General features: G+C 45.7%; 5 protein-coding genes across 5 annotated transcripts; 2 read left to right on the top strand and 3 right to left on the bottom strand.

Annotated features, from left to right (window-relative positions):
- Nucleotides 1–133: 133 nt before the first annotated feature.
- EDB82DRAFT_461786 (FMN-dependent dehydrogenase) lies at nucleotides 134–1,533 on the bottom strand (the record flags this gene model as incomplete). Its single annotated transcript, XM_025735613.2, has 1 exon — nucleotides 134–1,533. Exon 1 carries the CDS (start codon nucleotides 1,423–1,425, stop codon nucleotides 136–138), a length of 1,290 nt encoding a protein of 429 aa, XP_025586301.2. The 5' UTR covers nucleotides 1,426–1,533.
- A 317-nt stretch (nucleotides 1,534–1,850) lies between these two features.
- EDB82DRAFT_179553 (major facilitator superfamily domain-containing protein) lies at nucleotides 1,851–3,261 on the bottom strand (the record flags this gene model as incomplete). The annotated part of the gene is made up of 4 exons (XM_025735612.2): nucleotides 1,851–2,379; nucleotides 2,430–2,575; nucleotides 2,633–2,982; nucleotides 3,067–3,261. Coding segments are annotated over 4 exons (1,083 nt in total), but the record flags the coding sequence as incomplete, so codon positions are not given.
- A 2,121-nt stretch (nucleotides 3,262–5,382) lies between these two features.
- On the top strand, nucleotides 5,383–6,209 carry EDB82DRAFT_500348 (uncharacterized protein). Its single transcript, XM_065608624.1, has one exon. The coding sequence runs from the start codon at nucleotides 5,497–5,499 to the stop codon at nucleotides 6,160–6,162; it is 666 nt and encodes a 221-aa protein (XP_065464937.1). The 5' UTR covers nucleotides 5,383–5,496; the 3' UTR covers nucleotides 6,163–6,209.
- Nucleotides 6,210–6,378: 169 nt separating this feature from the next.
- Nucleotides 6,379–10,470, top strand: EDB82DRAFT_500346 (uncharacterized protein). Its single transcript, XM_025735609.2, has 2 exons — nucleotides 6,379–7,496; nucleotides 7,578–10,470. Exons 1-2 carry the CDS (start codon nucleotides 6,491–6,493, stop codon nucleotides 10,262–10,264), a joined length of 3,693 nt encoding a protein of 1,230 aa, XP_025586298.2. The 5' UTR covers nucleotides 6,379–6,490; the 3' UTR covers nucleotides 10,265–10,470.
- Nucleotides 10,471–11,048: 578 nt separating this feature from the next.
- Nucleotides 11,049–12,158, bottom strand: EDB82DRAFT_475724 (uncharacterized protein; the record flags this gene model as incomplete). The annotated part of the gene is made up of 3 exons (XM_065608042.1): nucleotides 11,049–11,705; nucleotides 11,757–11,823; nucleotides 11,884–12,158. The coding sequence occupies 3 exons, from the start codon at nucleotides 12,156–12,158 to the stop codon at nucleotides 11,049–11,051; spliced, it is 999 nt and encodes a 332-aa protein (XP_065464936.1).
- Nucleotides 12,159–12,239: the final 81 nt, after the last annotated feature.

The raw sequence follows: 12,239 nt of genomic DNA, 5'->3' as shown, positions 1-12,239 counted from the left end.
GATAAAAATACGGAATGATACCCTGTTTGACATTACCTTTGAAGAATTATGTATCTATTAACTAAGATGAGGGTGCCTTTGTAGTTGAGTATCTTGGTGAATATTAATATGCGTTGTCATTTTGCTCACATTCCTCTAGAACAAGTCACTCTCCTTTACAAAAATATCCTTCGTTACCTCACTGATATCTCTCAAGCCGGCCAAATGCATGTTCATGGTCAAATCACCACATAAGGCTCGCAAAACATGCCTCACTCCATCCTCTCCACCAAGTGCCAAACCATACGCATATGGTCTGCCAACAAGAACACATTTTGCTCCAAGAGCCAAAGCTTTCATGATGTCCGCACCACATCTGATACCACTGTCGAACAGTACATCGATCTTGTCACCAACAGCATCGACAATTCTTGGAAGCATACCCAAGCTACTAACTCCGCCGTCCTGTTGTCTACCGCCATGGTTGCTTACCACAATTCCCTGGATGCCAACTTCGACACATTTCTTAGCGTCCTGTACACTTTGAATGCCCTTAAGCACAATAGGTCCATCCCAGTGCTCCTTCAAGAACTCAATGTCTTCCCAGGTATGTGAGTGTCCGGGAAACACAATCTTGGCCCATTCGCGAGCTGCCACGCCCAGACCAGCTCCTGCTGATCCACCTTGGGCCGCCTGGTATACTCCACTGGGTGCGTTAGTGATATCATAGCCGTGCTCTTCCTTGAACTGCCTCTTGAAAACAGGATCAGTCAGGCCAATCTCTACACCGATATGATCTGGATGAATGAAGGGGTTGTAGCCATTGTCCAAATCGCTCGGACGCCACCCCAGAACGTATGTATCGAGAGTGACGATAAGTGCTGTGTATCCGGATTCTTTAGCTCTCTTGAGCATGGATATCGTGATGTCGTCGTGCTCCCGGCTTGGCCAGTAAAGCTGAAACCATCTCGGCGCGTTTTCACCGTTTGCTGCTGCCACATCCTCGATGCTGGTACTAGACGCCGTACTCAGAGTATATGGAATACCCAGCGAGGCGGCAGCTCTAGCTGCAGCAGCTTCTCCCTCAGGGTTGAAGATCTTCTGAACTCCAATTGGTGCAATGGCCACCGGAAAGGGAAGAGTTTGTCCCAATACCTTTGTTGTGGTATCAGCGAATTGCTCATTTCCGTTCTCGTCTTTTCGGCTTGGCACAAGTCTGTTTGGAATAATTGACCATCGAGAAAATGAATCGATATTTTTCTCGTATGTGGAGGCGTTACCAGCGTTGCCATGAATGTAACCCCAAGATGTAGCTGAAAGGGTCTCTTTGGCTAGTGATTCCCATTGTGAAGGTTGGAAAGTGAATGCAGGTCGTGCAAAGTGGAGGCCACCATCAAAGATTGATTTCTCGTAGGCCAGAACGTCGGCGCTTGGTGAAGGAGTCATGATTGATTGTTGACAAGGATGTGAGTTTGTGTCTGGTAGTTATGAAAGATGCGGCTCTGCTGGTTATAAATATTCTCGGCTTTTCCCTCGGCCATTGGTATGGTTTCTATTACCTATTATCAAACTAGTCCATCAGGTTTCAGCAAGATCTAAAGCATAATGACGTCTGAGATGGTGCCATACCTGCGGATATCTCGGAACTCTTCTCCTGATTGACGTTTAGCAGTCACTATTTCTTAGATCCCTCGAGCCGAATTACCGAACAGTCACTAGATGCCACAAGCTTCTTGGAGTCCAAAGTATTCGAATTATATCTGGCCTTGTGCCAATGTACGTTTTGTTGCGCACTTTAAAAGACTTGTCGTCAGTCAGTCAAGTTTTGTCAAAACTGGTTCATACGGATGACGTAGTTGACCCGATTTAACGTGCTACCATGAATTGTAGAATGGAGACATCTCTCGGGTCATTATTTATGATAATGCGTAGCCGCGCTGGGCGTATAGTATATGATAGTTAGGTAAATGATTGAGAACACTAGTGTGACTCAAGGCGCCTCAACCCGCTACTCGCTGTCACGAGACTTGGTTTCCTCTGACACGTTATCGTTGTCGCCCTTTAGTATTATGTCTGCAACCAGTAGGCTCGCTATGAGACATAATGCTATCAGAGGGACCGAAATAGTAAAGACTGCTCGAAATCCTTCCATACGTGCACCCAAAATGTTGCTCTCATATTCGCTGGTGCCCGAGTCACCGGCTCTCCAGGTTCCATCTAAAACAGAATCACGGACCCAGTTTGGGACTGCTTCGCCAAGTGACTTACTCAAGACTGCATAATACGTGGCAGTAGACACAGCTATTCCGACCACGCCACCGAGGGAACGGAAAACATTTCTAGTTCCTGTTGCTACAGCACGATCTTCGTCTGTTGGGTTTGCTTGCAACGCTACAAGCCCTACTTTACGATTAGCAAGCTGTACACGATGTATCAATTGTCGTGCGTACCTGGTTGATGTACCCATCCAACTCCAGCTCCTTCAATAGCTAGGACAGCTACATAGATGGAGACATGGGTCTTCTGACCAAAGAGGAGCTTCAACCCTGCACCGAGGGTCCAGACTGCTAGGCCACATCGCAGCGCGGGCATATACCTATAGCATGGATACGTAATGGTTCTATGAACTCATATATATGCATATGTAACTTACCTAGCATAGCGAGCCATGACGGGTCCCGAAGCAGCACCTGCCAGACCTTGGGCAATGAGAAAGAATACTATGAGCGTCGCACTCTCCAACGGTGTATATCCGCAGACTGTTTGAAAGAATAAAGGAATGAGATACTGCATTGTCTGCCAGACAAAGTCATGGAGAAAGCCCGAAAGGATCAGTACTAGTGCTGATTTCGTTTTGAGCAATCGCAATGGGATAATAGGAATCTTGGCTACAAAAGCCTCAATAGCTATAAAAAGAAGAAGACAAACAATACCGATAGACAATATCAAAATAGCTTTCACATTGTCCCAAGGCCAGATACTTCCGCCCGAGTTTATTGACATCTAAAAAGTAAGCTGTTTAGCGTCAAAGGTCAACAAGAAGGAAGAGACTGATGCTAAATCATCACATGGTGGAAAGGTACTTACAACTACCAGAACGATAACAGGGACCGAAGTGATGACACCTAGCCAGTCAATCTTCCGAATCTTCTCACCAAAACCACCAGAAACTGGGTTCAGTGGTAAAAAGAACAGGAGAAGTGTGAAACAGAAGGCAGCGAGAATAGCAGGGACCCAAAAAGCCCATCTCCACCTATCGCTGTGCCCAAATGTTTGTATAAGGCTGGCAGCCACAAATGGTCCTGATGCAGCTCCAGTACCGATGGCCAAGCTGACAAATCCTTGGTATTTCCCCGCGACCTAAGGCTGACCAAGTCACTGACTATAATAGCAATGGAGGAGCTGATACCACCTCCACCAATGTCACTGATCGTCCTGCATGCATATAGCCATATTGGGGCCCGGGCAAACCCACAAAGAAGGCCGCCAATGGTTACACAACCCATAGAGAATAATAGGAGCGGCTTGCGACCAGTAATATCAGATATTCTGCCATAGAGAGGTTGAAAGGCTGTTTGACCCAAGAGATATGCTGTTCCTACCCAGGTTACGGTAGGACCTGCATCTAAGGCTTCAGCAATAGCTGGTAAAGAGGTGATGACAGAATTCATATCTAGATATGAAATGAAGTAGGCAAGACATAGGCAGAGATAAGCTACCATGAGACGAACAAAAGCCAAACACTGTGACTGATCTTATAGTTCGCATGAAGTAGAATTGTCTGTGGTCTCACCACATTCAACCCCGGCTGGCTGAGCATTCTTCTCGCCAGAGCCATGACTTTTATTATCCGGGCTGGACGTGGCAGGAATAGGATCAAGATGAGGGGATGTCATTGGTGAAGTTGCTTAGTTATGAAGAGATTTGAGGTCGATTGTGGAAGAAGAGGGGAGACATAAATGGCACACCATATGCCTTGGAGTAGTTTTCTCTGCAGAGTTAACCAGAGAGACAACAAGCTGGGGAAAACTCGGACATTTGTAACTACTCTTTCCTCGCTTGAGCGATTAGATTAGACTAATTTGTCCAGGAGTAGCACAACAGATGCCTCTTAAGGCTAAGGAATAAACTGAGTTCTCACCTCCGTGAAGAGCCAAGTGTCAGCCTGCATCAGTCTTTCTCCAAGAACATGTGCCTGTGTGGGGAGCAAGTTGGCGTGCTTCATATGTCTTGTGCATCATCGACAGATGCTCAAAAGGTCCGAGAGCATCTCTGTCGTCTCCAGCGAGGTCAGATCTCTCAGCCCCCAAACAATGGAGCGAGAATCGCAGCGACCATTCTCTAAGACCCGAAGTTGTTCTAAGATTGGATCGTAGATCTTTAAGAAATGAGCAATCTGATCAAGGAGATGCGAAAGGGACTCCATGAAAACATCATGGTACTTGGAACGCCAGGGCAATGGGATCATATTGTCTCGCAGGTAAGCTTGATACATTCTGCTGAAAGTGACATATTGTCGATCAATGCTGACTTTTGAATGTTTAGATTCATAGTTACCACCAAGAATGTTGAGTATGGGACAAAGGCACTGGATATGGTTGTGAGAAGAGTTCTATAGATATATCTTTATCCAAGGTATTGTTTGACTTGAGTAACGATTTTAAATTTTACTTTGTTACAGAAAACATCAGCAGATCAGAAACCGGATTCGCAACAGTGGTTAATACAATACCCTGGGCTGAATCAACTCATCAATGGCTGTTAGTACAACCGCAAATAAGATTCAAGTCATCCGATTCTGAATCCTTGCATCGACTTGGTCATGAATAGCAGATCACATCGAACGCGAAGGATTTCGAAAGACACTTTTATGTAAATTGAAACGTCGTTCGTAAGATCCCTGAACCTTGCATTCTTGAAACCTAAGGTTGATGAGTAGCGGGTCTCGGATCCTGTTAGGGTCTTTTCTAGCGATCTCCAGGCAGCGATTAGTGAAGAGAAAGACATTTTGCTTGGCTTAAATCTCAGCAAATTCGGTGGAGGACAGTTCATGTCGGTCCCGAACTTTGTCTCCATATGCATGGTCTTTATACATCTGATGCAGATAGAGGATGGCTCGCTTATTAGTTGGGAGGATGGCAAGCTAAAAATGATCCCTAAATTAAAACATCACCAAGGATTGAATCCTTCGCATGCACGTTACTTTTTATCCCTTTGGTGTCTTCATAAGCTTCAAGGAAGTATTTAACTCCTCTGTTGTAAGTTCCGTCTTTCGTTCCTGACGTGGCTAGTTCTTTTTTTTTCTCTTTTTTTTTTTGCATATCTACATTACCGCTAAAAATTATGGCAACTAAACTATTGCGCGCCTTGATGGCCTTTTTGTCCCTTGGAAACACAGTTATTGCCGTATTCATCAACCCACCACCTACAGAGTCCCAGATTGACAACCCTATATACGAGTTGGGTCAAGAAATCAAGATCAGATGGAATACGAATGTCGAATTTACCGATTTGACAATGTGGCAGACTGACACGGGTAAAAGGTACAATTTACAATGTAGGTATTATGACCTGATATTATCCAGTCAAAGATGGCTGAATAATCTCTGCATAGCAAACAGCAAGTCCAAGGAGTATACCTGGATCGCATCTTACCAAGGCATCGATCCTGCAGATGGTAACTCATTTAGCTTTTGGCTTTTCGAGACAGGCCAAACGGGTTCTCTGTTTTCAAGTCATACATTCAACATCACCGATCCAACTTCAACTACACAATCGGCGACCCAGTCCACGAGAACGAAACATCCACAAACCAAGACCACAAGCGAAGCTACCGAATCAACTAGCGAACCTGCCTCGTCATCTACAATCGTTGATGAGGTGGCTGATGAGCTCTTATTGTTGGGATTGTCGTCAGGCGCAATAGCCGGAGTAGCAGTTGGCTCTGTCGTTGGACTTTTGTTGATCGCTGGTGGAGTATTTATGTTGTGGCGCAGGAAAAACAACAAAGACGTGTCAGGGCCTACGGGAGAGATGGGAGTTCTAAAGTCTGGGGCGGTTGAAGCGCCCAATGATAACGAGGCTCATCCTGGACCATGGGAAATGGGGGATGCTACCATACAGGCCCACGAGCTACCAGCCGCAGACCACATCTACAAATATAGAACTGAGCGATGGGCATGAAGGATGAATGAGTATATGCCAGTTTCATTAGGTTGAGAAGTAGATCCAGTTTAGATACATGCTCTAATCACTTTACCTCGTTATTCTACTATGTAGTACCTTTGAGATATTGTCTTGTTTGATGAGGCAGCCCATTAGTTATGTCTCAGTTGCGGGCTGTGCGACCAACACTTCCTGTGAGGCTGACTTGCAGGCTTTTCAAAAACTGCCCTGCTACGATTGTCGCCTACAGCCTGATTTTAATTTTCCCTCTTGCATCATCTTTCACTGAAGTTTTATATTCCAGCTCCGCCACAAACCCAGCAAAAGCTCCTACATATAAACGAACATGGACCGACGGCGATTATCAATTGATCACGATGACACACGACAAGCAAAACGGCATAAGGCCATCGCTCACCGATACGAAGTCCCTTCGTATGCCCGCTATACCGTCGCATGGATTTGCGCGTTGCACATAGAGATGGCCGCGGCGCGCGCCATGCTCGATGAACGACATCCTAGTCTCCCCGGGCGAGTCAATGACACCAACTCATACGTCCTGGGAACCATGCATAAACACGACATTGTTATAGCCTGCCTACCAGCAGATCAGTATGGGACGAACAACGCCGCAAGCGTTCTCAGCAACATGAAAAGCACTTTTCCCAATATCAAAATTGGTCTAATGGTGGGAATTGGTGGCGGGGTTCCTATCAAGGCCGATATACGACTTGGGGATATCGTTGTAGGCATCAGGATCATGCAATTTGACCTTGGAAAGACATTGAGTGGAGGTTTCCAGAGGACCGCCATTCCGAAGATACCCGACAGTTCTATCCGTACCGTCATTTCGAATCTACGATCTGAACATGAGTTGAAGAGTAGCCGAGTCCCAATGATTCTCGAGGATAAGATGAACGAGTACCCTGCATACTGCCTACCAGATGAAGCTGACCGCCTTTTTCAATCGACATACAGTCATGAGTCGTCGAAATCTGATTGTGATAGGTGCGACCAATCCAAGCTGGAACCAAGAAAGATTCGTGGCTCAACAAATCCTGTCATTCACTACGGTGCCATTGCTTCTGGGAACCAGGTCATGAAAGATGCCACTACTCGCGACGAGATCGCTCGCGAACTGGATGTTATCTGTTTCGAGATGGAAGCTGCAGGTCTGATGGACATTATGCCTTGTCTGCCGATTCGTGGCATATGCGACTATTCTGACTCCCATAAAGCCAAAGAGTGGCAGCGCTATGCAGCAGCAACAGCAGCGGCCTATGCCTACGAGTTCCTGGAGGTTTGGGGAGGAGATGCCCAGTCAGCCGAAAATGATCACTTACTGACCCAGAGTAAGTCGCTCTATCGAGATCCATCGCAAACATTTAAATGGACGTTCTTGGGTGGTTAGTATCGTTGCTAATACTTCATAGATGAGAATGTTATGCCATCCGGGCGTTGTGAAAGACTGTTAGAATACCTTGATTTTGAAGACATCGATTCTCGAAAGATCACCATCAAGACTGCTTATTCCAAGACTTGTCAATGGTTTCTCAAGCATCCTGACTTCCTTTCCTGGACGAACCCAGAGGAAATATCAAAGCACCATGGCTTTCTTTGGATCAAAGGCAAACCAGGAGCAGGCAAATCAACAATAATGAAGTTCCTCTACTCAAGGGCGAAAAAAAAGGACCGCAAATGCCAGACCCTGACAGGTTCTTTCTTTTTTAACGCTCGGGGAGCAGAGTTAGAAAAGACAGTTTCTGGCATGTACAGATCATTGCTGTTGCAGCTTTTGAAGGGATTTCCTGACCTTCAATGTGTCTTGGACAACCCTGAATTAGTGCCTCTAGCTCAAGCGGGTTGCCCCTCGCTCAATGTTCTCAAAGACCTCCTTCGAAACGCGGTTCTAAGACTAGCTCAACGGTCTTTTACCTGTTATATCGATGCTCTCGACGAGTGTGACGAGCAGCAAGTGATGGACATGGTCGAATATTTCGAAGAACTCGCCGAACAATGTACAGAGGATTGTGTGCGTCTTCAAATATGTTTCTCTAGTCGCCATTACCCATTCATTGACATAAGGCGGGGCCTTTGTCTCATTCTGGAGGAACAAGCAGGCCATACTAGCGACCTCGAGACTTATATCAAATCTCATCTACGAGTGAGAGACCCGCCACTGCTAACAGAGCTCCAAGAAAATATGCTTGAGAAGGCTGCCGGGGTGTTCATGTGGGTTGTCCTCGTTGTTGAGGTATTGAATGCTGAGAATCGTCGTGGCCGTCTTTCCCTTAAGACAAGACTCGAAGAGGTTCCTAGTGAATTGAGTGAGTTATTCAAGGACCTTTTGAGGAGAGACAAAACCAATATGGAAGAATTACTGCTTTCTATACTGTGGATTCTTCTTAGTAAGCGGCCCCTGAATCCAGAGGAATATTATCATGCTCTTTGGTCAGGTCTCTTGTTAGAAGGATTAGCAGATCTTGACCTCCCAGGGAGCAACGCAGCTGACGCTAATGATTGTTTTGATCGATGTGTGATCAGCTCATCGAAAGGACTTGCAGAGATCACAAAGGCGAAGCAACCGACAGTCCAATTCATACATGAATCGGTTCGAGACTTTCTCATCAAAGATAAGGGCCTCCACGAGCTATGGCCCGAAATTGGAGCAGATTGGGAGAGCTTTGGCCATGACAGGCTGAAGCTATGCTGCCACTCTTATGTCAAAGTTGCTGAGACTGAGAGACAGCAACCTTTACCACCTGATATGGAAAAGACCTACCCCTTTCTGGATTACGCCAGCCAATTCGTTCTACACCATGCCGATCACGCTAGTAACGCGGTTTGCCAGGAAGCTTTCTTGAATCATTTTCCAACTTCTATATGGATTACCATTGTCAACACCTTTGAGAAGTACAAGATTCGAAGATACACTGGAGATGCAACACTTATCTACATTCTGGCAGATCGAGACCACTCTGGTCTGATTCGCACATTAGTGAAAGCTGATCCTGAAAATCACGACATCAATCGTCCGGCAGGAAAAGAAAGATACCGATATCCTCTCATAGCTGCCATGGCCAAAGGACATAAGAATAGCGTGGTTGAGCTCTTGGATTTGCCTTCAACTGTATACGATGGAGTTGATATCACTGAAACTTTAGTACGCAACATAGATACTGAGGTGAAGCATCGCACCCCACTTTCGTGGGCTTGTGAGCATGGTCACCTTGCAATCGTCAAAATACTATTGTCAAAGCCTCAGCACAAACCTGAGAACAGGAAAAATGCTTATACACCGCTCATGCTTGCGTCAAAGAATGGTCATGCAGAGATCGTGAAGATTTTGATTGACGAGAGCAGCTTTGGTTTTATCAACAGGAAGGATGAGTTTGGTTTGACACCGCTTCACTATGCTGCACGTGAAGAGGGGTCTGTGGGGGTGATGGCATTGCTCCTTGTTCATGGAGCAGATATTCATGCCCGAGATCCCTTAGGTAATACATGCCTCATATTAGCTGTGGCGAGGGGCAGCTTGGAAGAAACGAAATTTTTACTCGAACATGGAGCAGATGTCACTGCTCAGAATGAAGTTGGCGCCTCGTGCCTCCACAACGTCAACCTGATGGTACGTGAACAATCTGAGATCTTTCGGGTCTTGCTCCAGAACGGAGCAGACGTTAATGCTCGAGATTGTCACGGCAAGACGTGCCTACATGTTATTACCTCACATCCAGTGTCTTTTCTAGACATGGGCGGTGTACTTCAGGTTCTTTCTTTACACAAGATCGAACCAAACGCTCGCGATAACGATGGCAACACACCTTTGCACAATCTTAGCCAAACTAACTACTATTTTACAAATTCTTTCCTCTACCAATTTAACGTGGATTTGAACGCAAAAAACCATAAAGGGGAGACACCATTGCACCGTGCTTCACGGTCGCGCGGAACTATCCATTTCGTAAGGACGTTGTTAGAACGAGGGGCGAATATCAATTCTGTCGACAACAAAGGCCGAACACCGCTGGATTGTGCGTTTGCGTTTCGTAAAGACTTTGTGGATCTTCTTGTCGCAAAAGGTGGGATTAAAGGCACCATATTACGTACGGATGGCTGAAAGGCTCACTGTCTCAATAGTTAGACATAGATTGTATCATTCTTCCAAACTTCCTAGTAGTGATAACTATTATATAACATCGATTTTAAAACTCTGGTATTCTTTCCCCTTATCCTATTGGTGCGACGTGTATATCCTTTTATCCTTGCAATTGTTGTTTACTGCATCCTTCAGTAAGTAATGCAGACATTGGTATGATAATTACTTCTGTTTTCATGAACGATAAGGAGGATAGTAGCTGTAAATGCTTCTCTTTGTTGGAAGAACCTTTAAACCTTCTTACCCGAGCATTGGAAATCTATTAAACTGCTTGTTTCACCAAGTGATATTAGTAGACACTTCAAACGAAACCATATTTTCTATCTCGGAGCTAGGTAATCAGATTCTATCTAGATCACGGAATGCACACACAAAACCCATCTGATATTGTTTATGGAGTGCCAGGAGGATGAGCCGACATTTAATTTCTTCCTCCTGAGTCAAAATAGTCGTAGACGATAACGAGTTTTAATTTGGCAAGTTGACTGTGTTCAGGTCTCAACAGAGCACGGCCAGTATAGCCCAAGTTTATAAGTGGATAATCGGCTGATATAGCTAATATGGCAGCGATTGCAGAAGGCAGCTTTCTCTTAGAGGGGGAGGAAACGCAAATAATGATAGATTTTAGATAGAGAATAGTGTATTGACTAATGTCGATCCCTTCTTGCTTAATCTCTACCAAGAGCTTCGATTCGCATCCCAATTCTATCCTCTGGTTTGTCTTGCTCATATCTCACTCGGCCACTCAAAAAGTCGCCCGCAGTTCCTGCGCCATCCCACCTGACAGGGCTGTTTGCTGGCCTTGAATCTCATGCGGCAACTCATATGCCTCGTACTTGTTCAAATACCAGTTCTTAGCGTTTGAATCTTTGTTGTTGCTGTCCTTGAACTCGGTTGCATCTGACGCCCTTAGAAAATATGAAACGGCGTAGCGATCTTCCTGCTGAACACCTCCAAGAGGAATAACACGATGTAACGCCGACCGAAATCTCTTATTGGATAAGAATTTCAACGTATCCGCGGCATTAATAATTGTATGACCTGGATGAGGCCTAACATACTCCCAGGCACCGGTGACAGGTGAAGCGACCTGGAGGCCCCATTGCGGTGCAGACAGGAGTGTCAGAGTGCCAATATCAGTATGCATATTCTGTCCTATTTCGTTCAGATTTTGGATACCGGGCGGATAGTGCAAAAAGTAGAGAGTGCTCTTAGAGCGGGCGTCATCACGGTGATATGTATCCAGGCGGTCGCTTCCTTTTAGATTCAACCCGCCTGAGAGGCTGTCCAAGAGAAGTTTCAAGATGAAGTGGCAGGAGGCGTTAAATTGGTCGAATAGCGGCAAGTTTTCCTCGACGATTGAGGGAAGTGCCCAGCGGCCAAGTAATTCGTTTCTCCCGATCTTGTATGGTTAGGAGTTGCCCAGGACTAAATGACTTGAACTGATACACACCTTCAAAGCCTCAAAGCCATCCTTGAGCGACTCAACTGCTCCAGATTGGTTACCCGTAGCCTTGAATCTGATTGCAAAGCAGTTAGTTGACATACTTTTTGAGGAGAGTGGACACGAATGCACGAACCCGTGTGCCAACGATACGGTCGGAGTTTTAAGCTTGATCTCAGCTGGCTGAGAAAACCACTGCTTAGCAATTTCGCTTACTTGGTCTAAGTCCTTCCAAAGTTTCCCAGAGCTCGAGCTCTGAAGATCAAGATAGAAGAAGCCGTCCCTTTCGCATGCTTTGATGAGAGTCTTTAGCTCTTGCTCATCGCGATCGAAAAGATTGTCAAACTTGACGGTATAGAGATCTGCAGTCTTGACATAGTCATACAGGGTGTGCGATGTTTCGGACTGCATGGTGAACGAGACAGAGGATAGGGGGAGTACAAAGGCAGATAGGAAGTGAATGTTTGGAGGTGATACAGTGCTCTATCACTG

The sequence above is a fragment of the Fusarium venenatum genome (genome assembly GCF_020744135.1).
Source record: "Fusarium venenatum strain MPI-CAGE-CH-0201 chromosome Unknown EDB82scaffold_2, whole genome shotgun sequence".
NCBI lineage: Eukaryota > Fungi > Ascomycota > Sordariomycetes > Hypocreales > Nectriaceae > Fusarium > Fusarium venenatum.
The sequence above is the reverse complement of the archived record's forward strand: the minus strand, read 5'-3'. Positions and strand labels throughout refer to the sequence as shown.

Excerpts from the sequence above, each read along its gene's own strand:
- EDB82DRAFT_500346 (XM_025735609.2), top strand. The coding sequence starts at position 6,491 with ATGGACCGACGGCGATTATCAATTGATCACGATGACACACGACAAGCA. Across the intron at positions 7,497-7,577 it reads TGATCACTTACTGACCCAGA|ATGAGAATGTTATGCCATCC; the intron begins GTAAGTCGCTCT and ends AATACTTCATAG.
- EDB82DRAFT_500348 (XM_065608624.1), top strand. The coding sequence starts at position 5,497 with ATGTGGCAGACTGACACGGGTAAAAGGTACAATTTACAATGTAGGTAT.